At 40.3% G+C, this 27072-nt stretch overlaps 2 protein-coding genes and 1 long non-coding RNA gene across 4 annotated transcripts in view; 1 reads left to right on the top strand and 2 right to left on the bottom strand.

Annotated features, from left to right (window-relative positions):
• Positions 1-7826, bottom strand: part of LOC134193034 (protein white-like) — a 16166-nt gene extending 8340 nt beyond the window's left edge. The window contains exons 1-7 of the mRNA XM_062661816.1: positions 7193-7826; positions 7021-7069; positions 6480-6666; positions 6345-6416; positions 6035-6133; positions 5807-5973; positions 1-36 (exon numbers count right to left, since the gene is read on the bottom strand). The exon at positions 1-36 is cut by the window's left edge and continues 36 nt beyond it. Coding sequence (XP_062517800.1) covers positions 1-36; positions 5807-5973; positions 6035-6133; positions 6345-6416; positions 6480-6666; positions 7021-7069; positions 7193-7403 — 821 coding nt within the window. The 5' untranslated portion in view covers positions 7404-7826. The remainder of the gene's footprint in view (positions 37-5806; positions 5974-6034; positions 6134-6344; positions 6417-6479; positions 6667-7020; positions 7070-7192) is intronic.
• Positions 7827-9933: 2107 nt separating this feature from the next.
• On the bottom strand, positions 9934-26712 carry LOC134192998 (protein white-like). 2 transcript variants are annotated; one of them, XM_062661775.1, is made up of 19 exons: positions 26315-26712; positions 22703-22751; positions 21998-22184; positions 21270-21341; positions 19875-19973; positions 19651-19817; positions 18989-19060; positions 16096-16198; positions 15725-15808; positions 15629-15657; positions 15355-15460; positions 15156-15287; positions 14765-14857; positions 14640-14697; positions 11944-12021; positions 11747-11858; positions 11573-11667; positions 10263-10333; positions 9934-10197 (listed from the first exon to the last, which is right to left on the bottom strand). In XM_062661775.1, exons 1-19 carry the CDS (start codon positions 26319-26321, stop codon positions 10090-10092), a joined length of 1722 nt encoding a protein of 573 aa, XP_062517759.1. In that variant the 5' UTR covers positions 26322-26712; the 3' UTR covers positions 9934-10089. The 2 variants fall into 2 exon arrangements, with proteins under 2 accessions (XP_062517759.1, XP_062517758.1); XM_062661774.1 differs by lacking the exon at positions 26315-26712 and adding an exon at positions 22957-23192.
• LOC134193430 (uncharacterized) lies at positions 24923-26228 on the top strand. The gene is made up of 5 exons (XR_009972082.1): positions 24923-25190; positions 25244-25329; positions 25393-25521; positions 25776-25893; positions 25964-26228. It is a non-coding gene; the product is annotated as an uncharacterized LOC134193430 (long non-coding RNA).
• Positions 26713-27072: the final 360 nt, after the last annotated feature.

The following is a 27072-nucleotide window of genomic DNA, read 5'->3' as shown; positions in this document are numbered from 1 at the left end:
AGGTATGCTGTTTGTCCCTCGGCAAGTAGCAACAGACTAAATACAAAAATTACAAAGTAAGAGCATAATTTGCATGTTATACTCCACATACACATGTAGTTGTCATTAGATCTACGAATGTGTAATATCTACTTTCATGTTGGAGTGCTAGTTTTCTAGTCCATCCGAGTAGATTCTTATTTAATTAATATCAGTTATCATGTGTATTTCATTTTTGTCTGTTTCCTGATCTGTGTGCATATCTGTCCGTTTGTGTGTGTGTGTGTGTGTGTGTGTGTGTGTGTGTGTGTGTGTGTGTGTGTGTGTGTGTGTGTGTGTGTGTGTGTGTGTGTGTGTGTGTGTGTGTATCTGTCTGCATATCTGTCTGTTTATCTGTCTGATAGTTTGTCTGTTTGTTTAATTAACCAGATATATACATATACATACATACATACATACATATATATATATATATATATATATATATATATATATATATATATATATATGTCAGCATTCTTCCTTTTTCCCTGGTGAAGTGCAATGCCGGCAACATCTTGCAAGTCTTTTACCACCTACTAGTTCTGTCTCGTCCTCTGTTTCTTCTACACAACATTCCTTCCAGAAGGCTCTGGATGATGCTTTGAGATCCAGCATTAAAGTCAGCCTTGTTAGTCTGCGAGAACAGGCACATTTCAGTGCTGTCACATATCCTCATGCGGGGGCTTGGTTGAGGGCAATCCCCAACTCAAGTCTAAACCTGGACATGTCTCCACGTGAATTTGTGACTTCTCTGCATTTGTGTTTGAGAATTCCGGTTTTTCCAGCACCCCACACTCAGTCCGTTGTGTGTGCGGTCATGAATCGGACATTTTTGGTGACCATGCTCTTGGCTGTGGTCCTCTTCGGATTAAGCGACATGATGCCTTATGTGATGTCATCTTCCACTGGTTGCTCTTAGACAACTCCAATGTACGTTGAGAACAACGCTGTTCCTCTCATTCTATGACAAAACCAGGTGACGTTTTCCATCCTGACTTTTCCCTAGGCAAGGCTGCTTATTTCGACATTTCCGTGAGGAATTCGTTCACTCCCTCTCACCTTATTAATGCTGCCATAAAAGCTACTGCTGCTGCTGAGGCTGGGGAAGTGGACAAAGATGAACGCCATCTTGCTAACGTTTCAAGTTATGGCTGTTTGTTCTGCCCTCTTGTGGTGGAATCATACGGAGTATGGGCTGCACATAGTCTGGAGGTGTTGAGATCAATTGTAAAGAAGTCTCTTCTATCATCTGGCTTGTCCCTGGGCCAAGCTTCCAGGCAATTTCATGAACAGTTATCTGTTCGTTTGTGGCAGTATAACTCAAGACTGATTAGTGACTATCTACCTAATTATTATGACTTAGACTCTTTGTGCTTCTGTCCTTAGGGCGGATATGTGTTATCTGTATTATATACAAATATATGGGTGTCACTCAAATATATATATAAAGACAAGATCCTAAACGTTTGTGCGCCTACTACTTTTTCACGCTTTGCTCATTGTTGCTTGAATTCTCCAGACGTACTTACCAAATGAAGAGGAATGTAACAATGTCGGTTTTGATAGGTGGGTCCCCTTTCGGTGGTCAACCCTCGAGCGATAAAACTTTCTATTCCAAGCCCATAGGAAGCATTTCAAAAGTGGTCTGGCCTAACGCGCGCTAAAAGGGTGTAGTCCAAAGATAATGCGCCAAAAGAGCAGTCGTCCCACATACAATATATTACCTAATGTATTGCATAAGGATTCTTGAAACTCTCGTTTACCAACAATTGTAATACACGTATATACGCGCATGGCTACGCAATATGACCTGCCTTAGTTAATTAACTAATCACCTATAGTCTAAACAGAAAGTTTCAATGATTAATCATCGACTGTCCCAAGTAGTTTTTGAAAGACGGTTGGCCTAAAACAGACCGACAGGACCAGTTTCTACGGCCCTGAAATAGGTCACTGGTGAAGGTTTACTCTAAAAAAAGTGGTCTGGCGACCAGCCTGACTGACTCCTACGACTCTGTACTCTGTCCGACACTGATCAGATAATTTGCTAAGGACGACAAAACAAAGAGCATAGCACACAAGGAAATTAACAGTTTTTTGCTTTCGCATAGTCGAAATAGAGCGTTTAATATGACATTTTAGGCAATGTCACAATAGGAGACATCTCAATTAAATGTAAGACCACAATACGTGACGGCACAATGGATTACCTAATGGTTTCTTTTAGAGTTCAAGAGATGATGTTTAACATAAGTGCATTTTGGTTCAGTTTAAGAGCGTTTTATTTCTTTCTTGTAAGTTTTCTAAATTAGAATTAAATTGACGTCAGCTTGAGCCAGCTGTTACTATCCAAGGCTAACGAGTGGCATACGGAATCAAACTGTAAATGGAATACTCGCTTACTTAGAACATCTAACTCTAGCTAAAATTTTAGACGAGATACTTTCATGGTAATTCCTCATAATTAATGTAAATAAAGCTGTGTTTACACTGTCGCTTCAGAGCTACGAGTGTGTGTGTGTGCGTGTAGTTGTGTGTGTATGTGTGTGTGTGTGTGTGTGTGTGTGTGTGTGTGTGTGTGTGTGTGTGTGTGTGTATGTGTGTGTCCCCGTGTGTAACAATGTAGCTAGTATTATTATAATCTTGTGTAGATGTGGTGAGTGGACACATAGCACTGAATTCACTCCCATAACATAAGCTGGACAGAATTACATGAGACTCAATTCAGCCAGTAAAATCAACACTATTGCAAACAATAAATACATATAAACATGTAGCAACCAACTAACTTTTTAGCTCCACAGACATCCAGCTCCACAGCGAGAGTTAAATTTGCTTACAATTGGGACACTTATTTCAATACAAAGTATGCACTCATCACACCAAAGAGAAACCTACACCAAATCCTTCAGTAAGCCACATCACAGTAGTGACATCGTTCAATACTTAACGTTCAATTGAGAAAAGATGAAGTAAGAAAATGTTTAAAAGAATGTTGTGCATGAGCTCTTCTGGTGTACTTAGTGATGGCCCTAATACATATTATAAACAACACTTTGCTAGCTTCACACAAAATGCCTAGCACTTTGGTTGTCTTCTCAGTATCATGTGCCTCACACGTCGTCTGCATCACATGTCTGCATCACACCGTAGGTACCTACTCATAGTGGGTGATACTTAGTCTGTGCCAAAATGGTAATGCATCACACGTGTCTATAGTGTTGCAGACAAATTGGCTTTCAAAAAGTTTTTGTGTACAAATATTTTTATCTGCGGCTTTGTTTAAGAATGGTGATTAGGCGCATGTCTTGTTCTTGTTATCTAGCCGCCAGACAGCCCACTTCCTGTCGGAATGAAGCAACAGACACGCCCCTGTCCTGGTCAAACTAAGAGACTACATTGTACTACATCCTATGCACAGCCACAGAACAAGGTATGCACAGCCACAGAACAAGATATACATACTTGTGCATCATTTCCTTCCAAACTATCTTGTGATATTAAATGATTGCGTACTAAACCTTTATAGAAAGAAATGATAGTAAGAGGATGGTTTGTATATATTAACAGTCAATGCAGCAAGAAAGAGATCAAACAACATAAAAATAATAATACATTTCTAATCTCTCTTAGTTCTCTGTTTGGTTGTGAGAAGGAAGCGGTTCCTGAAAAAGGGGTGGAGCATGTGGGATTTCCTAATCATGTGCATACTATTACACAAGGTTGCAATATCAGGTTAGAACAATAGACTTAAATGGTTCCAATTTGTACCAACTTCACTCACATAAATATAATTTTTAGTTTTAGGTCACACAAAGTGCATGTCACACTCCACCCATTCATGGTACAGTGAAATGACTTTGATAATAATAACATTATGAGTAAGTCTTATTATTTGCTTTCTTTTGTTAGAAGAGCTTACATAAACTATAATAACCAAGATGTGACACCATGCTGCTTCTAAGGATTAACATCATCTGGAAGGCCCCATGCAAAGACAGTAAAAATATCAATTTGGAAAGTAACCTTAGTAGTCTTGTTGCTATGCAGATATACCACCACTATAATGCAACTACACAATATCCTAGGATTCACTGTAATGAACTGGATGTCATGATGCAGTGTGACTCAGCTAAAGTGAATCAGACTCTTTAACAGTTATGGGGAGCAGATTCCTTCACACAGTATCACATGGTTTAGGAATGACTTGGTAAGGTAATTAATCAGCTGGCATATGACCATATGCTGGCCCTAGAAATGCCATAAGGCATTTTGTAAGGAGAGAATCAACTCATGTGCCCACAAGTATGTCACTGGCTCTAGTCCAAATCATAGTCATGACACCACAAACATTCCTGTGGTTAGAGGTCAAAGTCCTACAACTTGAGTTACAACTGAAAGTATAGAGTCTAAGACACATCAAGGGATCACATGTACACAGGACAGGTACTGCAATACTTGTGTACTGCAATATCTGTGTACTCCCATCAGGTAAATGTTTTAGTTGCAATGTAATATCCAAATTTCGAGCATAAAGTTGTCTGTCAATCAGACCTGCATGCTTCATTACATTATTGTCTGTAAGTCTGTCTGTCAGTCTGTCTTCCTGTCTGTCAGTCTGTCTTCCTGTCTGTCTGTCTTCCTGTCTGTCTGTCTGTCACAATACATATTTTCAGAATATTGCACCTGCCAGTGCAGGCTACATATTGTCCAGTGACCTAACTGTCTGTCTGTCTGTCTGTCTGCCTGTCTTCCTGTCTGTCTGTCTGTCTGTCACAATACATATTTTCAGAATATTGCACCTGCCAGTGCAGGCTACATATTGTCCAGTGACCTAACTGTCTGTCTGTCTGTCTGTCTGCCTGTCTTCCTGTCTGTCTGTCTGTCTGTCACAATACATATTTTCAGAATATTGCAACTGCTAGTGCAGGCTACATATTGTCCAGTGACCTAACTGTCTGGCTGTCTGGCTGTCTTCCTGTCTGCTTTTCTGTGGTCTGTACCTTGTCACCTACAAGCCTCTACATTATTGATACATCCAATAAAATACCCACATTTCTATTATAATGACAATGACAATTGATATACATGATGAAATCTGTCTTGCTTTGTGACAGTTGTTAAACATTTTTTCTAAAAAGACCAGACCACATCATAGTAGTCTCCTAAAATCTGTTACAGACCAATATACTAACTACTGTCCAGTACTCCACCAACAATGCTAGTACTTCATGATCATATTGATCCAACAACATAGAATCATGAATGAGTGATGTCTGCTTGTACTGTATGTCTGTTTGTTTTGTCTAGCAATAAACGTTAAAGCCTTATCTGCCACAAAAAGTATCTGTAAATGTCATAAAGAGTTACAAGATGTTCAACACTGAGGTTGCCATGCACATGTGACTGTATATTCCTGCACCTGTGACTGCATAGTCCTGCACCTGTGACTGCATGTACTTCCCCAATATGTTTGTTGTGACATGATGTAAATACAGTGTTATGAAAGACTAGCCTCTTGTTTGGTCACCTAATAGTTTCTTATTCCACTGCCTCCAAGCATCAGTTACTGTCCATTGTTCCTTATCTGCTTATCCATACATTCATGCCCACATGCCTACCCACCAGCATACTGTACCAGTACATGTACAGAGACTATGTTGCTTGTCAGACAGTTTTTGTCATTTGTCACTATATTTGTCTTTCCTCACTATATTTGTCATGTTTGTCTGTATCCATAGTCAACTATACAGTGCAGCTATAGATATGTGGTGTGGATGTTTACCTTCCAAACATGTTAAATATCTGTGATGATGGCTGGTGGATGGTACACAAAATGGTCCTTCCTGACATTGCCATGTCTTGTAATACTTTCACGACCATCTCAGCCATGAAAGCATCCAAACCAGTCGTCGGCTCATCAACAAACAGAACGGATGGATTGGTCAAAATCTATGCACACGCTTCACTCAGTTTTAATTACTACAGGTTTAGATAGTCGTCAATATCAAACCTCTGAAGCAAACGAAAGACGTGTCTTTTCACCTCCGGATATTCCCTTTAGTCTCCCAGGGATACCAATGACAGTATGTGCACATTTCCTCAAACCCATCTAATATTTAGTGCAAAATACAGCAAGTCAGTGATGACATAGTGACATGCATGCATGCTGACTATGTCGCTCATCGATCTGCAATTCTAAGATTTTGTTTCATGCATGCAGTATGTCTATATCCATCAAACTTGATTTTTAATGTCTCAATAACAAGCAAGCACGCCAAACTGTAAGTCAGTAATGCTGGAATTCAACTCAAGCCACATACCTCTCTAAGAACGAGATTTACTCGTTTCAATTTATGAGCTGTTGTATACCTATTGCCCATTCTCAGCATAGCCTAGTTAATTAAAATAATCAATTAACATAAATTCTATAGTTAATATTAATAATCAACTTTCACCTGAAAAGTCAAGTGTTCCTTTACAGTTAGAGTACCAATGAAAAACTCTTCTTGTTGAACATAAGCTGATATGTCTTTGATTCTATTGCCAATGTTCTTCCCATTGACATGAATAAACCCAGAAACTTTGAGACGAGCCGTGTTCTGTCTTGCTAACACATTCAGAAGGGTGGTCTTTCCAGCTCCACTATAACAGCACAAACCTTCACACTAACCACATTCTTAAGTTAATTAATTGTAATACTGTGCACTAAATAAATCTCTGCATGTGTATGTATATCAAATATTAGTGAGATAAGTGAATAAAAAGCTAGCTGTACTAAGCAATACTCGTTGTTCCAATTTTCAAAGCAAACGTATGTCATAAAGCTACATCTGAATCAACTGCTCGAGGCATTATTGGTAATTCTAGCTAGCAAATAAGTGTTACCATCTGGAAGCTTTGACTATCATGAAATTTTAGTCAATTTTATTGATATTTATGATGTTACAATCAAACAGTAAAACCGTCCTACTCTCATTCGCTATCAAAGCAGCTTACCTTGAACCAACAATTGCAATCATCTGACCGGGACATACGCTCCCACTCACTGCATAAAAAAGAAGATTGACGACGTGCTAAAACGGTCCGTACACCGAGGCTACGCCTATTTGGTGTCGCACCGGTGCCACCGCGTCTAATGAAATAGACGTAAATGCCTGAACTCTCATACCTCCATTGAGGATAGTTCTATTCCTCTGACACGGGGTAGACTCTTGTTTTTTAACGAAACGCTCCATGAGACTGGAAGGCGGAGCTGGAGCCTTGACTGTTAGACTCTTCCAACTGAGTGTGATGGCCTCCTCCAGTGCCTCCATCTCTATTTGAGTAGCACAGTGGGCACTGCGGATGGCGTGCTCGTACAACTCCACCTCGCACTTCATCCAGTCAAATCGCAGTCGGCCGAGCTATGGATAGCGATACATACAGATTAGCTCTCAGATTAGCCGAAATGTTTGTCTTATCAGATGGAGGAGTGGTTTGCCGCAACACACACGTGTATGATACGTGGCCGTCTAACGTGGGTAGCGTCGGATGCCAATTGTCTGGAGGCCTTGTTATTGCTCATTTTTGTAACTAAAAAAGGACTTCTAGTCTTCTCTGGTGTTGGCATGGTAACGATAATGGCGGTCGCTTTCTTTGAGGAGAAATTAGTAGGCAACACGTCTTTCTTCTGCTTGTCTTACATTTGTCCCTAGTCATTCATTGCAGGTCATGTTTCGACGCGGGTGTGTGAGCAACAATACGCTCAATGTGGTTGCTAATTGCGACCCACGAATTTTTTCTGTGCCATGACGTGCATTAGAGTAGGTGTACTGATTGCTAGCTTCTAGTGAGGATATTTTCATGCTGTTTTCGGAGCTAGTGGAACAAAAACCACGCGCCAAAACACGCGGAGCGCGCGCGAGGAGGACCGGTACGAGTCTAGATTTCGGGCCACTGAAGCCATTGAAAGGAATTTGATATAGGTAAACGATAAGACAAAAACGAAACGACAGCTAGACATTTAAATTAATATTGTTGATTGGCGACGGCGGTGAGCACATGAACAAGGTAGCTGTGTCGGTCTCCCCCTAGCCTGTAATTGTGTTCTTCTGCTTGTGCACCAGTCGGTTTCGTCGTGAGTTAGTTGGTATAGCATGGGTGTTACGGGAAACGCCGTCTGTACCTTGTGGTGTTACGGGAGACACCGTCTGTACCTTGTCTGGTGTAGCTCTTCAATTTGCAATTGGGTGGTTTGTTTCTCTGATTGTTGAACATACCGCTTTACCACTAAATAGCGAAAAGAATAGGGTCTTGATTGCCGATACGTCACCTCTAGAGGGAGTGATGAGAACCGAAGCGCGCAAGTCTATCACTGTGACTGGTCTGATTCTGATCTGCCATTTTCACTCTACTAGACTGAGACTGTGGTATTGAGTGAGGTGCAAGTCTAGTCCGTATATTCACCGTGACTGGTCTAATGAAATATTAAATGGCATCAGAATCAGACCAGTCAAGTGACGGTGACCAGACAGACCTGCATGCCCCTCAGTCAATACCACAATCTGTTTTTCCTTAGTCATATGCGCCATATTAGAGTGAAAGCCTGGAAGAGACACTAAAAAGAATCCTAACACTCCAGGAGCAGATTACTTGTCTATACTTGTACATATTCAAACGCACTATGAAAACACCAAAGCATCAGTGTACAATGTACTTTATCTAACAACATTCAACATGTCAATCGTTCCAGTCATTCTTCTTCATTGCTTCTACTTCCTAATTTGATTTTACTTGCTTCCCAAAGAGAACGACTTGGCATACTCCGGATCCAGTATTTTTCCCAAACGGATTCTAATTTTTAGTTCCCCAATGCGCTGATCATGATAAACTAAAGGAACTCGGTCTCGCGACTGATTAGTTATCGGTACATATGCATAAAACATGAAGCTGTTAGTCTACATAACATCATGATCAGGAGGTGGTCATGATCACCATGCACCATCATGATCTGGCTAGATATAGATCAACTGTCTGCAGTTAGGGTTTCTAGCCAGTAACGGAAGCTGTGTTTACACCCTTGCTTCCACAGCTATAGCTATGAGCCATTTGAAGAAACAATAGCAATCGACTTGTCGAAGTATTATAAATCTAAGACGCTGTCTACTTGCTTCAAAGCGCGCTACTTGTAAAGTACGTCTATCTAAAACCGTACAAAGCGATTGATTGTCGTTTCACACGACGTGTGTGTGTGTGTGTGTGTGTGTGTGTGTGTGTGCGTGCGTGCGTGTACCTTTGCCCGCCAGGTCATACTTCCGGGCAGCCTTCTTTTCCGTCTTCATCCCTCAACCTACTACTCCCATTTCCTTGAATCTTGCTACCTCTCTTTTATTCCCTTTTCTCCAGTCTCTTCATTTCCCTTCTATGATCACAATGTTGTTCCCATTCCTGCCTATATCTTTTTGTTTTCCTACCTTCAAGGTCTTTCTCTTCCAATACTTCTTGTAAATCAATAAAACTCTTTATTTTGCATGCATGGCCACATGGTCTCACCAACTTCTTGACTTCAATCCCATTCTGATATTGTCTTTGATATTCATGCTTCCTTAATAAAATGTTGTTACTTTAAAATATTTTGCAGCTCTGCAACTCATGGCAAGTTGATGTAAACTGTCTGCACCCGCCCGCCCGCCCGCCCGCCCGCCCGCCCGCCCGCCCGCCCGCCCGCCCGCCCGCCCGCCCGCCCGCCCGCCCGCCCGCCCGCCCGCCCGCCCGCCCGCCCGCCCGCCCGCCCGCCCGCCCGCCCGCCCGCCCGCCCGCCCGCCCGCCCGCCCGCCCGCCCGCCCGCCCGCCCGCCCGCCCGCCCGCACACACACACACACACACACACACACACACACACACACACACACACACACACACACACGTATCTTACTAATCTTGATAATAAATTCTGACAGTGATATTGGCTCAGCTGCAAACAACAACCTGTCCATTGTCCGTAGACAAACATCTATATGTCTTAATGTGTGCAAATAGCTTAAGCATATAAAGTTTGTTCCTCTGCTGCATGTCAACCGAGTTCTCTTAGCGTTTCTCGTGTCTGTACACCCGAAACTTGAGAATGAACAAAGCCACGAGACGAGCAGCAATAAGTAGAGCAAAGAGAATGGCAATATCTCGACTGTAATGAGACTAGAATACACAGCACATGTTGTAGCACGAAAGTCAACAACAAGACCAATGATTGCAAAACTGACTTCATCGAGACCGAAGAACTTCAGAGCTTCAGTGCCATTCCGAGGGCATCCAATAATTTGGCTTGAACAGGCTACAGAATAATATGCTAGTCAGTGAGCTGATCATAACAACAGAAAATGCTAGAAAAGTTTTCTACAAATGGGAGCATGATGGACTGCAGGTCTGCAAACAAGCGCTGTTGTTGCTCGTTGATTACTTTGGTTTAGACACTTGGAATCTGCATGGTCTCAATGCTACCGTCATTATTCAAATAGAGAAGAGAAAACTTGGGAATTATTAAGTGTGGTTGGTTGAGGTAAGCGTACAGCAACATGCTGTAGTAGTGTGTGAATATTTGGAGGAACAAACTTCTACCTAGAAGAAATTCTGGTCACAACTGTATGCGCGCATGCGCGCGTGCACACACACAGTAACACACACACACACACACACACACACACACACAGACACGGTGACACACACACACACACACACACACACACACACACACACACACACACACACACACACACACACACACACACACAGTGACACATACACACACACACACACACACACACACACACACAGTGACACACACACACACACACACACACACACACACACACACACACACACACACACACACACACACACAGTGACACACACAGTGACACACACACACACACACACACACACACACACACACACACACACACACACACACACACACACACACACACACACACACACGCCAAACATTTGCACATAAAAATGATAATGAATAGCGACAACCAGAACTTTGAGCTTTTGATTTAATTAAGCGATTTAAATCAACAGTAATGTATTAGTCAGTAGAGCATTACTACAGTACAGTAGAGACAAGCCACTGCATCATGAGGCTTGTAGATCTACCCAGTCTTCCCCTTATGGTACAGCCTCGTACCAGACCCTCTTACGCCATCGTGCCTGGTTCCTGTATGACACGACAACGTCAGAGATGTCGTGTCCTACGGGAACCGAGCACGATGGCACGAGAGTGTCTGGTACAAGGCTAACTTTGTGTCATATAGACACGCATACAACAATGTGTTAGCTTATGTAAGTGTGTGTGTGTGTGTGTGTGTGTGTGTGTGTGTGTGTGTGTGTGTGTGCGTGTGTGTGTGTGTGTGTGTGTGTGTGTGTGTGTGTGTGTGTGTGTGTGTGTGTGTGTGTGTTAAACATATTTAGCTAGTCAATCTATTTGCATTCACAGATTACAAAAATCATGATTTAATTAATTAACCTATTTCTTACAAACCAAGTGACAACAGTGACAACAACTACTCACTGCTATTGCTGACGTCTGCCCACTCGTTGATGCTCAATGCTTCAAACCCGTAATAGAACCACGAGATGTAACTAATCCAATAGAAATACACAGGGCTGCAAGACAAGAATATCCATCAGTTTATATGTCAATTAGCACACAAGTAAGACAGCAAGCAATGTAAGTGCATCTCACATGGAATCGATATTGACAAAGAGACCACCAAACAACATCATTGGAATGACAGTCACTGGACCAAGAGCCAGAGCTACAGGAACGGTACTAGCAGCCGCAGATATAATGTACCCTGAGTACAAAGTCAATTACTGACAAAACTTGATATACAAATTAGCAGTAACAATGTAGCTGCATCAAATGAGTGCAATACTAACCAAAACCTAAAGCGATGTTTGCAATAACAAGTAGCAGCGCATAGAAAATGAAGAACTTGTCAGCCTGCTCTTGGAGACCTTAGAAGGAAGCAATAGATACAAATGATTTCAGTACTGAACGAATGCATACTGTACGAGTTACAACTATGATCAGCTGATATAGTAAAACATGCACATCATTCAAGCCAAAAATCAAGGCAAAATCGAGGCCAAAAAATTAGGGCAAAAATCAAGGCAAAAATCAAGGCAACAATCAAGGCAAAAATCAAGGCAATAAATCAGGGCAAAAATCAAGCCAAAAATCAAGGCAATAAATCAGGACAAAAATCAAGGCAATAAATCAGAACAAAAATCAAGCCAAAAATCAAGGCAATAAATCAGGGCAAAAATCAAGGCAATAAATCAAGGCAAAAATCAAGGCAAAAATCAAGCCAAAAAATCAGGGCAAAAATCAAGCCAAAAATCAAGGCAATGAATCAGGGCAAAAATCAAGGCAATAAATCAGGGCAAAAATCAAGGCAATAAATCAGGGCAAAATCAAGGCAATAAATCAGGGCAAAAATCAAGGCAATAAATCAGGACAAAAATCAAGGCAATAAATCAAGGCAAAAATCAGGACAAAAATCAAGGCAAAAATCTAGGCAAAAATCAAGGCAATAAATCAGGGCAAAAATCAAGGCAAAAATCAAGGCAAAAATCAAGGCAATGAATCAGGGCAAAAATCAAGGCAATAAATCAGGACAAAAATCAGGGCAAAAATCAGGGCAAAAATCAAGGCAATAAATCAGGGCAAAAATCAAGGCAAAAATCAAGGCAATAAATCAGGACAAAAATCAAGGCAATAAATCAAGGCAAAAATCAGGGCAAAAATCAGGGCAAAAATCTAGGCAAAAATCAAGGCAATAAATCAGGGCAAAAATCAAGGCAAAAATCAAGGCAATGAATCAGGGCAAACATAAAGGCAATAAATCAGAACAAAAATCAGGGCAAAAATCTAGGCAAAAATCAAGGCAATAAATCAGGGCAAAAATCAAGGCAAAAATCAATGCAATGAATCAGGGCAAACATAAAGGCAATAAATCAGAACAAAAATCAGGGCAAAAATCAGGGCAAAAATCAAGGCAATAAATCAGGGCAAAAATCAAGCCAAGACAATAAATCAGGACAAAAATCAAGGCAAAAATCAAGGCAATAAATCAGGGCAAAAATCAAGGCAAAAATCAAGGCAATAAATCAGGGCAAAAATCAAGGCAATAAATCAGGGCAAAATCAAGGCAATAAATCAGGGCAAAATCAAGGCAATAAATCAGGGCAAAAATCAAGGCAATAAATCAGGACAAAAATCAAGGCAATAAATCAAGGCAAAAATCAGGACAAAAATCAAGGCAAAAATCTAGGCAAAAATCAAGGCAATAAATCAGGGCAAAAATCAAGGCAAAAATCAAGGCAAAAATCAAGGCAATGAATCAGGGCAAAAATCAAGGCAATAAATCAGGACAAAAATCAGGGCAAAAATCAGGGCAAAAATCAAGGCAATAAATCAGGGCAAAAATCAAGCCAAGGCAATAAATCAGGACAAAAATCAAGGCAAAAATCAAGGCAAAAAATCAGGGCAAAAATCAAGGCAAAAATCAAGGCAAAAATCAAGGCAATGAATCAGGGCAAAAATCAAGGCAATGAATCAGGGCAAAAATCAAGGCAATAAATCAGGGCAAAAATCAAGGCAATAAATCAGGGCAATAAATCAGGGCAATAAATCAGGGCAAAAATTAAGCCAAAAATCAAGGCAATAAATCAGGACAAAAATCAAGGCAATAAATCAAGGCAAAAATCAAGGCAATAAATCAGGGCAAAAATCAAGACAATAAATCAAGGCAAAAATCAAGGCAATAAATCAGGGCAAAAATCAAGGCAAAAATCAAGGCAATAAATCAGGGCAAAAATCAAGGCAATAAATCAGGGCAAAAATCAAGGCAAAAATCAAGCCAAAAAATCAGGGCAAAAATCAAGGCAAAAATCAAGGCAAAAATCAAGGCAATAAATCAGGACAAAAATCAAGGCAAAAATCAAGGCAAACGTCAACTGACATAAGATGCAGCACAACACAAGCATATTTGTTCTACATGAAATACTCGATGATGACGGAATCATGGATACTAATGACACTCGTAGTATGTGACTAGGGTAGTACATATTTATTATCAAAATTATTTAATCATATATTTATTATTAGAAATTAATTAATTAATTATTTATTATAAAAATTATCTAATTATATATTTATTATTAGAAATTAATTAATTAATTTTTTATTATTAAAACTATTTATTTATTATTAGAAATTAGTTAATCATAAACACTAATTCTAATAATAAATAAATAAATAAAAATTTGTTAATTATTTATTTATTATTTATTATTCAAATTATTTATTTATTATTAAAATTAATTATTAGTTAATTAAAATAATTACTTAAAATTATTACAATACAGTTGTAGAACACGTACACATATGCAGAGATGCAGCACTTTTCTAATAAGTAAATACGTTGATAGTGCAGCAATACACTACTGACTAAAGCAAGTCCAAACATGCAAGAAAAATATTCAAAATCACTTGCCACTATTGCATCCAACTCTTTGCAATGAATTATGGCTAAACATATGACCAATAATGTATGCACTGTGTCTCTTACCGACCATCCAATAGATGATAATAGAGTAGACGAACGTCAGCACTACAACAAATGGAACCTACATCAACACATTTGATTGTGTGTTAAATTATTGAGTAGAAATGCAGTGGTAATGATGAGCATACGTCTGAAAAGTGTTTAGTTACGTAGTAGAGTTCAGTTCGATAAAGTCGACTTCCGTGTTCTCTCAGAAACACAGGCATTTCCATAGGGAAAGTCTGTATACAAAGGTATTAACTATAGTCAGTTTACAACTGGTTAACAACATGGACACACACACACACACACACACACACACTGACTCACACACACACACACACACACACACACACACACACACACACACACACACACACACACACACACACACACACACACACACACACATCATTTTCAGTAACACTGTGACTGTGCCTAGTAGCCATTACTTCGCGTACAATCGTGTTATTATTCGTATCCCATAAACACTCATTAACTCCCTATATATTAATTAATCTATCACACAACCAAACGCACCTGCAACACTGCAAAAAGATTGACAAGACTGCTGTTAACACAGACAAAGAATATCACTCCAGATACGTTCTGCAGACGATGCTCATCATGAGGAACACGCAAGTAAACCAACCCCATCAGAACAGCCATGAACTAATCAATACAACAATCAATACAAATTAAACAATAACTAAACAGACGATGCAGATTTTTGTATTACAATGGCTTGAAAGAACTTCACTCTGACTAGAGTTGGATCACGAGTCTGGGTTATCCACGAGCGCCAGAGAAGGTAACGAAATTGAATCAACAGAGATCCTTTGTAGCTACAAACAACAGCAGTATTACAGCTTAAATAATTGTTTAATTAAAAAATAACTAAATATTAACTTATTGTGTGTGTGTGTGTTGTGTGTGTGTGTGTGTGTGCGCACGCGCACGTGTGTGTGTGTGTGTGTGTAAAAATCCTAATCTTGTTGATATTATTACAATACCCTGATCCTGCCTTCACTTTAAAGTCCACCTTCACACCAAAAAATTGAACACATTAAGCCCAATAGAATGCAAGCACTCAACACTAAAGTCATTACCTCGTCTCCTTGTGAATTCTTGAATCCATCGTTGTCGCTCACCAGCTGAGCCTCCGAGCTCTCATCATACTTATCACACAATTGCTGAAAAACAAAACAGCATCAATGTGTGCCCATCCATACACACACACACACACACACACACACACACACACACACACACACACAGTGACACACACACACACACACACACACACACACACACACACAGTGACACACACACACACACACACACACACACACACACACACACACACACACCACACGCACACACACACACACACACACACACACCACACCACACGCACACACACACACACACACACACACACACACACACACACACACACACATGTTCGGTTTGTGTTTACCTTGATTCTCTCTTTGCATTCCGATTCTCTTCCCGGAACGATCGCCAGCGTGTGCACGTAAAAGTCGGCAGGATTGTAGTTATCAGGGCATGGATATTCAAGACTACAAAGTGAACAGAATATTGCCGCAACAAAATGTTTTAGAAGCAAATATGAAGACAAACAGAAAGACAAACAAACGTACATGTAAATGACAGAAAGAGAAACATACACAATAGTTTTCATTCGTTTATAAAGTTGCAGTATTTGCCTCACTCTCTCGTTCCTGCCCATCTGTGCGGCCTAATAAGACGAAGTCAAGATGACCAAAAATGGATTGAAGTGAAGTACATGGCTAAAGTGTCCTTTTTGTTACACAAAGCCCTATGTACTTCACATTGTATTGCTGGTAAATGCCTTCCTGTCTGTTGATCCTACTCACAGATTACCATATCCAGACTTTACTTGCATATAGAGACAGACCCTGCCCTTCGGCGCCTGTTATGTATACCTGGTCTAGCCCACCAGTCAAAGTGTTTGCTGAAGTGTTGCTGCTGTCGCATGCTAACAGCTACAGGCAGCCACCATATATGAGATTTTGATGTCAAATAGAAACCAAAGTAAAAAGCTATTTCAAGGGGTATGACTGCCTCCATGCACCATCAGAAGTGCTACCCCTGCTTGACATCCCATACATAGATAGATAGATACACATGCATGTACACGTACACACACACACACACACACACACACACACACACACACACACACACACACACACACACACACACACACACACACACTGTATATGATGATTATAAGTCTAACGATACAGTGACGACTCTATCAATATTTCCAATGCTGTGAGATGACAAGCAACAAACAAACAGACAGACAGACAAACAGACGGCCGTTTGGGCCAGACTAGAATGTAATAGTGTTGTTCTTTGAAAATATATGTATTAACAGACAGACAGACAGACAGGCAGACAAACAGATAATTTATTCTCATACAGATTCTACTTGTACAAATGCTAGGATTTTTTAAATACAAATCAGTCCTTGCAAACAACAAAGCCATTAACTAATGGACTTGACTTTGAATGTCAAAATCAAATAATCTATCTAAATCACCATGATTAGGTGACAGTTTTGAAAGTTTTCTAAGGATAACTTTGGCATTGCATCTTTGCAGAATTGTAGAAAATCTTTTTCTCCAATACGACATGAACATGAAAGCATTAAAATTGGCTTCTGGATTTGCTGACTGTTGTGACAAATGCTGCAAAAAATTCTCTGCCTTTGTGCCCAACCTCCCAAAATGTTCTATCACAAGAGGAACACATCTTGATACATATCCTCCTGAAACAAGCTCTTCTGAATATTTTTCATTGTCTTTTCTTCTCTTGTCGCGGCAGCATGACCATTTTCCTTGCTAGCCCTCCTAATAGTGCCTGACTCCACGGATGAGCCAGGGACACATCAAGATCCAAATTCTGTACAGACAGACAAACAGACAGACAGACAGACAGACAGACAGACAGACAGGTAGTATTTAGTTGTTTTGCTTAGATGGTGTATAATAGTTCAATGTTTGAAAATATATGTATTGACAGACAGACAGATCTCTCACATCTCTCAAGAGATGAAAGTGGCCAAAAGAATCCTGCTAACATTAAATTATTTTGGAGACGTCGTCTTTCTGTTGAGCTGCAAAGATGTAATGCTTCAGTAATGTCAAGGAAAGCCTATAACATCATAGGCAGTCAAAAGCGCAGTTCGGAACTGGACACCTTTCAGTTTTTTGTTCATTAGCTAATAAATAGTCATTGTAAGACCCTGTTGGGGTCAACTGTAGTGTATCATGTATTAGACTTTTAGTTAAGAGTTGCGTAGTTTGATTTAGCTTGTAATAGTTCCAATTTAGCCTGTAATAGTTCCGATTTATGAAAATATATTTCTTTGACAGACAGACAGACAAAGACAGACAGACAGACAGACAGACAGACAGACAAAGACAGACAGACAGACAGACAGACAGACAGACAGACAGACAGACAGACAGACAGACAAACAAACAGACATTAGTTTGTAGTTTATGACCCTCCTGGGTCACTAGATGTTTCTGTTAGCTTATTCCCATGTATTAGTTCAATTTGTGAAAATATATATTACAAGCCATGTAGCCCGTTCTTCGCCCGGGCCAATTAATTAAGTTAATTAACACAATTCCAGCGTGTACACTCTTGGAGCATATAACTTTTGACAGTCTACAGGCGGGTTTGCTGTAATGACAACTTTTTTCGTGCTTTAGCCAAACAGCAGAGCGTTTGTGACGTCACAATAGGTGACGTAACAATGAGTAGACATAGGATGACATCAAGAAGTACAGATGAACGCCAGCAACGCCTAGGTATAGAACACAGACTACCGAAAACGTCACCAGTTGCTATTCCAAACTGAGAGAAGGCCACATGCTAAAAGAAAAGCGAGGAAGTGTAGCGGTTTGCAAGCACATAGGGAACAAACTTTTTGTGACATCATGATTTTTAAAAAACGCCAACACAAAGCACCGGGTACTGGCCACCGCAAAGAGCACCAGTTGCTTTACGAAAGTAGAGAAGGTTATGTGCTAAAGGAGGAGCGGAAAGGACTAGCAGTTTGCAAGCAATTACAAAACAAAAATTCAAATGGCTGCACCCATGGGCCTACTTTCCTTTATAGATATAGATTGAGACAGACAGATAGACAGACAAACAAACAAACAAAAATAAACAAACAACCAGACTAAGCACATACACAGTACCCATGAAACCAGCAAACAACAGAAAAATTATAAAAACAAGCAGCAGGCAGAAAAAGAAACAACTGCTTGACAAGTGATCAAACAAATCAACATGTACATACAAATTACCGTCTGAAGTATGGGATGGCTGCATTTCTCGGACCAAGATATGCAGTGCGACCCTCAGCGAGAAGCAACAAACTAGAAAACAAGAAACAAGAGTGTAGATCTAATATCGTAAATTCCAGTCAGTAACATGTCAAATAGACACTAAATTTTCAAAGTCACTCGCACCGTCACGACCCATCTGCATGACACCATACAACCAAAGTGGTTCAATAATCCTGATGTGTGTGTGTGTGTGTGTGTGTGTGTGTGTGTGTGTGTGTGTGTGTGTGTGTGTTGGTGTGTATTAGAAATGCATTAATTAATTAATTAATTAAAAATATATTTAATACATCTAACAGTTTGTTTACCAATACAGTACTCAAAATAAACAAACAAACAAATAAATATAAATATATTAATAAATCAACCAATTAATACCACACAAATTTTTATGTAGCAAGAGTTAGGAAAATTTCCATTTTTAACAGCCCCGAGGCACTTAATTAGTAAAAAATGTGCTTGTTAAAATTAATAATTACATATATGTGGCTATCCAAACACCCGCCTTTCTAAGATAGACATCCTAGCGTAAATTGAAAAAGTCATGTGTAGTCGACTGCATCAAGTTCAGACTTAACTTTTCTGTTTTATGGAAAAGTCACAATCTCTGTCTGTGTGTTTACCTTCCAAACATTTCGAATATCTCTGATGATGGCTGATGGATCGTACACAGAATTGTTCGTCCAGATAGAGCCATTTGCTGCAACACTTTCACCACAGTCTCAGCCATGAATGAATCCAATCCCGACGTCGGCTCATCGACAAACAGAAGAGGAGGATTGGTCAAAATCTAATCAAAGAAAAGTCAAGAAAAATATGTCGCAATATAAGTAGCAACAATGAGTACCTCTGAAGCAAACGAGAGTCGTTTCTTTTCACCTCCTGATATTCCTTTCAGTTTGCCTGGAATGCCAATGACAGTTTTCGCACATTTTTGCAATCCCATCTAGATCAACAGTTCATTCAATATTATGGCTCGTAATAAGCTAGCTAACTATAAACAACGTAGATGCAATATCCATTATTGTTGATATTAATGACATGCATTGTAATTGTAAATATAGCGTGTCTATAGTTCAGGCATCTTTTGATACAGTCAAACCTGTTTAGCAGTATTTGATATTAATATTAATACACCACACACACACACACACACACACACACACACACACACACACACACACGACAAGCTGCAGGCAAATTGGCATTCTCAATTAATCTAATTTTGTTCTGAATTGCTCTGTTTACATGAAGCAGCTGTCTATCTACTTGTAGATCCACCCGACTGGATTTGCCAACCACCCACAACATCCACCTGTCCAAAACAGCCGCCAGTCCAGAACAGCGACCTGTCACAAACAGCCATTTTCAGTGACTCTCCACTATGCTTAACTTTGATATTACATGCATGCTATCTATTAGTTTATATTAATAAGTTTGTGTGTGTGTAGATATATTGTAGTTATGCTGTCTGTTGTAGCTAGTGTATTTTGTAGTCTGTTAGCTGTACGTCTTATGTCTTAGTTGTCTTTATGTTTGTCCCAAGAGGGAACTGTACCGTTTAGGGTGCGAAAGAAATCATTCATTCATTCGTTCATATATATACACAAATAACAAATACACACACTCTCTCTCTCTCTCTCACACACACACACACACACACACACACACACACACACACACACACTTTACATACATGTACAAGCATCCCTAACTATAACTTATTATGGGTTGCCACATATGTCCACTACATGTACACGATACATAGTAATTATACACCTTTTTAAACATCGTTCTGCTCAGGATTTTTGGAGTGGTGGTTGGGTATCTGCTGCATTAAGGGGCGTGGTTTATTTCTGACATGAAAGCACCAAACAGAATGTATCGCACTGTCGAAGGTCTATGATTTGAAAGAACAGACTAAGAAACCTACAACTTCTGTTAACAGTTGGGGAACTATGTTGCCCAGTCTCATGTTTATACTATGGCAAGGCTAGACGTCTGCCATCCATTGGAGCAACTAAACCACTAGCTAACATATATAGTGATGGCTGGAACATCTGGAGTGATGGTCGGTGTTTGCCGAGTGATGGTCGGGCCTGACCACCTCCGACCACCGTGGCCAGAACCCTGGCCTTTATTCGCGTAAAGATTAATACATTTTGTTTGTTTCTTGACAAGTTGCCATCTTAATTAATTAATTAAACAAAACCTGCCATAATTAGTACTACAACCAACATACCTCTCGAAGGACATCAACGACTCGTTTCCATTTCTGAGCTGTTGATATGGTCTTCTCCATCCTCAGCATAGCCTAATATATACACAACTGAACTCAAATTGCAATGGATGGTTAGATGTAGTTACTACATGAATTTGCTTCTGCAAAAAAACCAGGTCCATCGTTAAGCAATCAAATAGTGATGATATGCTTTCTTTCAATAGGCCTTATGCACATTTGTAAGATTTAATCAATGACTACTATAAAAGCTGCGGTGGGACCAAAAATGCGTTTAGCGTCTCATTTTTAAGTGTCACATTGCATATACCTAGCAAACATGAGAACGGGACGCAACTCGCAATAGCTGAACTTGCATGCAAGACATTGCAGCTATCTATTTGCTTCTACTTCTACTATTATGAGTTCAAGCATGTTTGAAGTCAGATTGACAACGTGAATAAGTGTGTGTGTCAGTGTGTCAGTGTGTGTGTGTGTGTGTGTGTGTGTGTGTGTGTGTGTGTGTGTGTGTGTGTGCGCGCGCATGTGCGCACGTGTGTGTCCATTCATGTACTGTATGTATGCATTATAACGTCTTCAGGGTTGTCCCCAAGATTTTTGCAAAGCACGGCAGTGACCACGCCCAACACTAAGTTTATGGTCACACCCTACACAAAAGCTTTCATGCTGGTTTGCTTACGGAATAAAGAATATCCCAACAATTAGATGTACCCTTGACAACTCAATGTTACCTGAAAAATCAAATGTTCTTTGACTGTTAGTGTACCAATGAAGATGTCTTCCTGTTGAACATATGCTGAAATATCTTTGACTTCATTTCCAATGTCTTTTCCATTGACAAGGACAGAGCCAGAAACCTTGAGACGAGCGGTATTCTGTCTTGCCAACACATTCAGAAAGGTTGATTTGCCTGCTCCACTGGCAAATACATTTGTGTTAGTAAAGTTCATAAATAAATTAGACTATTGTATTGGAGGGATGCATCTCACAATACACTAGACTAGACTGTTGTATTGGAGGAATGCATCTCACAATACACTAGACTATTGTATTGGAGGGATGCAGCTCACAATACACTAGACTATTGTATTGGAGGAATGCATCCCACAATACACTAGACTACTGTATTGGAGGGATGCATCTCACAATACACTAGACTATTATTGTATTAGAGGGTTGCATCTCACAATACATTAGACTATTGTATTGGAGGAATGCATCTCACAATACACTAGACTATTGTATTGAAGGGATGCATCTCACAATACACTAGACTATTGTATTAGAGAGATGAATCTCACAATACACTAGACTATTGTATTAGAGGGATGCATCTCACAATACACTAGACTATTGTATTAGAGGGATGCATCTCTCAATACACTAGACCAAACTCTCATAATGATCAGTGACTTCTGTAGCACTCTAGAACTCACCTGGCACCAATAATTGCAATCAACTGGCCTGGATTTACTGCACCGGTCACTGCAAAATCACAAAGTCAGTAAATCACTAGTAGAAATGCCAATCTAGGAGCGTGCAAGAATAACAGACGTGTTAGCGTGAGCGTGTGTGTGTGTGTGTGTGCGTGTACGTGGTGTGTGCGCATGCAACGGTCAGGACACCAAGTCTAAGATCCTGTCTGCTCGCGTCGCTCGTTTCGTGCACAAAAGGTGAAGCCTGTCAGTACCATTATGGAGAATCACTTTATCCTCCTTTAATGAAGTAGCCGACGCTCCCCGGAACAATCGTTGCCTCAAACTGGGGGGCGGAGCAGGAGCGACTACAGTCAGTTCCCGCCAAGACAAAGAGATGCTCGATTCGGGCACAGACATTTGTTTCTCAAAGTTCACGCTGGCGGATTGATCCATTTCCAGTTCACACTCGTTCATCTCAGACATTCTATCGCACTACCAGTCGTCACGAATTGCTAATTCTCACAACCTTGAGTGGGCGTGGCTAACCGCGTGATGCCCACACGATTTGAGTCCAAATTTGTGAACCTTCTCAAATATCGAATTCATTCATTGTGTTTAAAATTTAAGGGTGGGATAATAAGTAAAGCCACAGTCATCCCGGAAACACCCGATAATTAGCAAGAGGGGCCCCACACATGAACTTGATCAACAGTAAGACACAATTGTCTCTTAGATGTTTCCGCGTAGTGACGTTGTTAGCAACCCGTCTGAAGAATCCCGAGAGTCGGTGTTGATCTTTAGCTTTACTATAGTAAAATTATTGATCATGAGGTATTTTTCCGGATTACTTCTGGGTCCAGGACACCTACACGCCGATGTGACCATATAACTCACGTGCTGGTTCACGTGCAGGTATAAGAGTGCACAGCACTGTTACTTGCTATTGACACATACTGTAATTACTTTCCTCTAGTCAAACTAAAAGTTAGAAGCATTATTAGAGTGCATTGTATCAATTAGTCAGAGTGTACAGTGTGTACTGTCGACGTCTGCATGTTTACCGAGACTAGCTCCCACCAAAGTGATATCTCTATCCCGTCACTATGCAGCACAGCAATGCTTATATGCATCACTACGCAGCATCAACCCAGCAATGCAGATGCAACACAAGTTACTAGTTAGATAATCGTCCTTCTCAAATTCGCTGTCATGTTCGACTTCCAGTATATTCATACGACTGTGTCTAGTAATTACAATTCAAACTTGAAAAAGCCATATTTTGAAGGCTCTTTCACTTTGACTGTCGAATCACCTAATTTGCAATTGGCTCTAGCTAGTCAGTGGAACGAGCTCCCTACCAGCTGTAGGGGTTGGTCGCCCAGTGGCTCGTAAAGATTTCTCAGAACAAATTATGATAGCAAATCCTCACCTGACGTCCGCAAGCGTCGCACACTACAGACATCGGGTAACGTTACTAACGTAGACTCAACCCAGTCTCTCTCTAGTATCCCGCCAGAAGTCTAGACGTGATGGCGGAGAGGGTTTCCGGCCATGTCATTCCCCGGATCGTGAATCCTCGGCGTGCGTATTGTAAAACTCACTACGAATTATACTAAAAATAAATGAAAACGTGTCGCACTTCGTTAGTAAGCATTTGACAGACCATGCCAGGTTTCCCTAGTTTCCCTAGTAAGCATACTGTAGGGAAACCTGGCATGGTCTGTCAAATGCTTACTAACGAAGTGCGACACGTTTTTTTATTTATTTTTAGTATGACAGACGTGTGAAACACTCTAAGTGTGCCGGTCACGTGACGTACGACCATGGTAGACGTGAATCAAATAAATCAAGCTGCATAGCTATGGCACACGGAGGGTTTGCCGGAAAGATGTAGGCGAAGATGGTCTGGCTACGCGAGACTAGGTTTACATCAACAGCTTTCACTAATTAACTGGCTTTCTAGATCACGAGACGTCACGTGCGACGTGGAGATGTACTGGAGTCGCGCCGAAACAAGCCTCTGAGCTTGCTAAATTAATAAAAGGATAACTGACATAAAAAAATAAAAAATTATTTTATTGCATTTTTCGTTAGTTCTTAACGTTCGTATGCCCCAAAAATTAATAGTTTAATTTTTGAAGCTATATTCGTGAAGATGTTGAGGCGCAAAGTTGCTTCCGGATGTTTAGTAGGCGTACACCCCGCCGTGACATCACAAGAGAAACGGAAGTGGCTAGAGAGCATGCTGGCAATAGTAAAGTCCTACGAGAAAGTAAACGTCTGGTTGTCTGCTGGCTGCAGCAATGCGCTCAGAAAGGAAGTGTGGCTTTGATTCGCTTCTCCAACAATGCCAAGATGTGAAAGTAATGGGCAACGCGAGTGAAACAAGCGAGAAATCGGTGGGATGGGCCAACCACACGTTCAGACCCGTCTAGTGCGTATTCTCAGCCGGAATGTTTCGAAACCGAGGATTACGTTAGTAGGAGGCTTTGGGCTTTACCCCAAGGTGAAAGGAGACTGAAACCTGAAGCAGCAAGCTGCGCTGACGATTTATACTAGACAAAGCCATTGCAACGTGACAATGTGAGAAAGTCAACAAATAGAGAAGAGGAGAAAAGGCTGAAAGAAAGAATAAGAAATGGAGCGTAAGTCCTGTAAAATTCTACGATCGATAGAGTTGCTTGTGACTATTTTCTACCTACTGCTAGAGCGTGAAAGTAAGTTTGAACCGAAGAGATGAGCTTCTCTTGATGTTGATGTGGATTACGTCGACAATGCTGAAGAATCTGATCATTGTCCTAGTGTTAGTCCTGGACTCCAGTACGTAGCATTCGCAGGTATATGAGTGCACAGTTTTTTTTCATTCCTTACTATTGGTTGCAATGCCAATTATTGTTGTTGTTGTTATTGTTGTTGGTAGTGGTGGTGTGTTTCTGGTTGTTTAGAATTACTGTCTATGTACTTACAATGTCTTGGCAAAATGGCTCTTTCTATTTTCTGTTGTACTTCACACAGTAGCTTTGTTATTTAGAAATGCTAGCACACATGAAATACAATATCAAGTTATTTATAAGTAATGTTGCTTTTACAGATTGTTGTTGGCTGCTTTGTATAAAATGGAAATTGCTTGAGGTCACAATTTAAACGTCAGAAGGCTATGAGACATTATAGAGTATCTCAAGTAAAAGAAAGCCATCAATAATTATATGGTTAGGTTTTTTCATGTGAAACATAATTGTCACTGGAACTACCAGTGAATGGTGTTATATTTGTTTGTAGGTTGTGAGAGTTGATTGAAACTTCTGAAGATTGTAATCAATTATCAACAATCCTCCCACCCATCCTTTTACAGCAGTTTCCAACATCCTTGTAAATTAGAGTCGGTCTAAGTAATTAATTAAGAGAGATTTCATAATCTTGTTTGCTCTGACCATCAGTAATTGACTAATTCTCAAATATTCGTTTGTTTAAAATGAAAAGGGTGAGAAGAAGCCAGTTAGATCTGGATTTCTGATATCAATTCATGATTCAATTAATTAGTGAGTATGTATGACAGTACATACAACTCATATGTTCTCTCCAACCCACTTCCAGCACACGGAGTGAGTTGATGATTTCTACATGACTTACTCTCCATTTCTCACGCTTTCTTTCAGCCTTTTCTCCCTTCTGTATTTGTTGACTTTCTCACATTGTCACGTTGCAATCCTCTCAATGGCTTCCTAGTACACAAATCACCAGCGCAGCTTGATGCTTCAGGCTTCATGATCAGTCTCCTTTTACCTTGGGTAATAGCTCAAAGCCTCACAGTAAGTGACTCACTAACGTTATCCTCCGTTTCGAAACATTCCGGCTGAGAATACGCACTAGACGGGTCTGAACGTGCAGTTGGCCCATCCCACCGATTTCTCGCTTGTTTCCTCGCGCTGCTCATTTCTTTGACATCTTGGTATTACTGGAGAAGCGAATCAAAGCCATGCTTTCTTTCTGAGCACATTACTGCAGCCAGCAGGCAACCAGAGGTGTACTATCTCGTCATACATTTTCTATTACCAGCATTCGCTCTAGCCACTTCCGTTCCTCTTGTGACGTCACGGCGGGTACGCTTACGTCTCGATATCTTCACGAATGTAGCTTCAAAAATTAAACTTTTAATTTGGGAGGCATAAGAACATTAAGAACAAACGAAAAATGCAATAAAATAATTTTTGATTTTTTCATGTCAGTTACCCTTAAAGTGAAGCATCTCACTTGAATCATCATCGAAACTTTGCCACAACGATCACACACACAAGTGACAGCGACAACTAGACGCATGCGCATGTCTGTCCGATTTGTACAGTACACACACACACACACACACTGTACGCCGCTAGTCTCGCGTATCT

Source organism: Corticium candelabrum, chromosome 17, assembly GCF_963422355.1.
Source record: "Corticium candelabrum chromosome 17, ooCorCand1.1, whole genome shotgun sequence".
NCBI classification, from domain to species: domain Eukaryota; kingdom Metazoa; phylum Porifera; class Homoscleromorpha; order Homosclerophorida; family Plakinidae; genus Corticium; species Corticium candelabrum.
The sequence above is the reverse complement of the archived record's forward strand: the minus strand, read 5'-3'. Positions and strand labels throughout refer to the sequence as shown.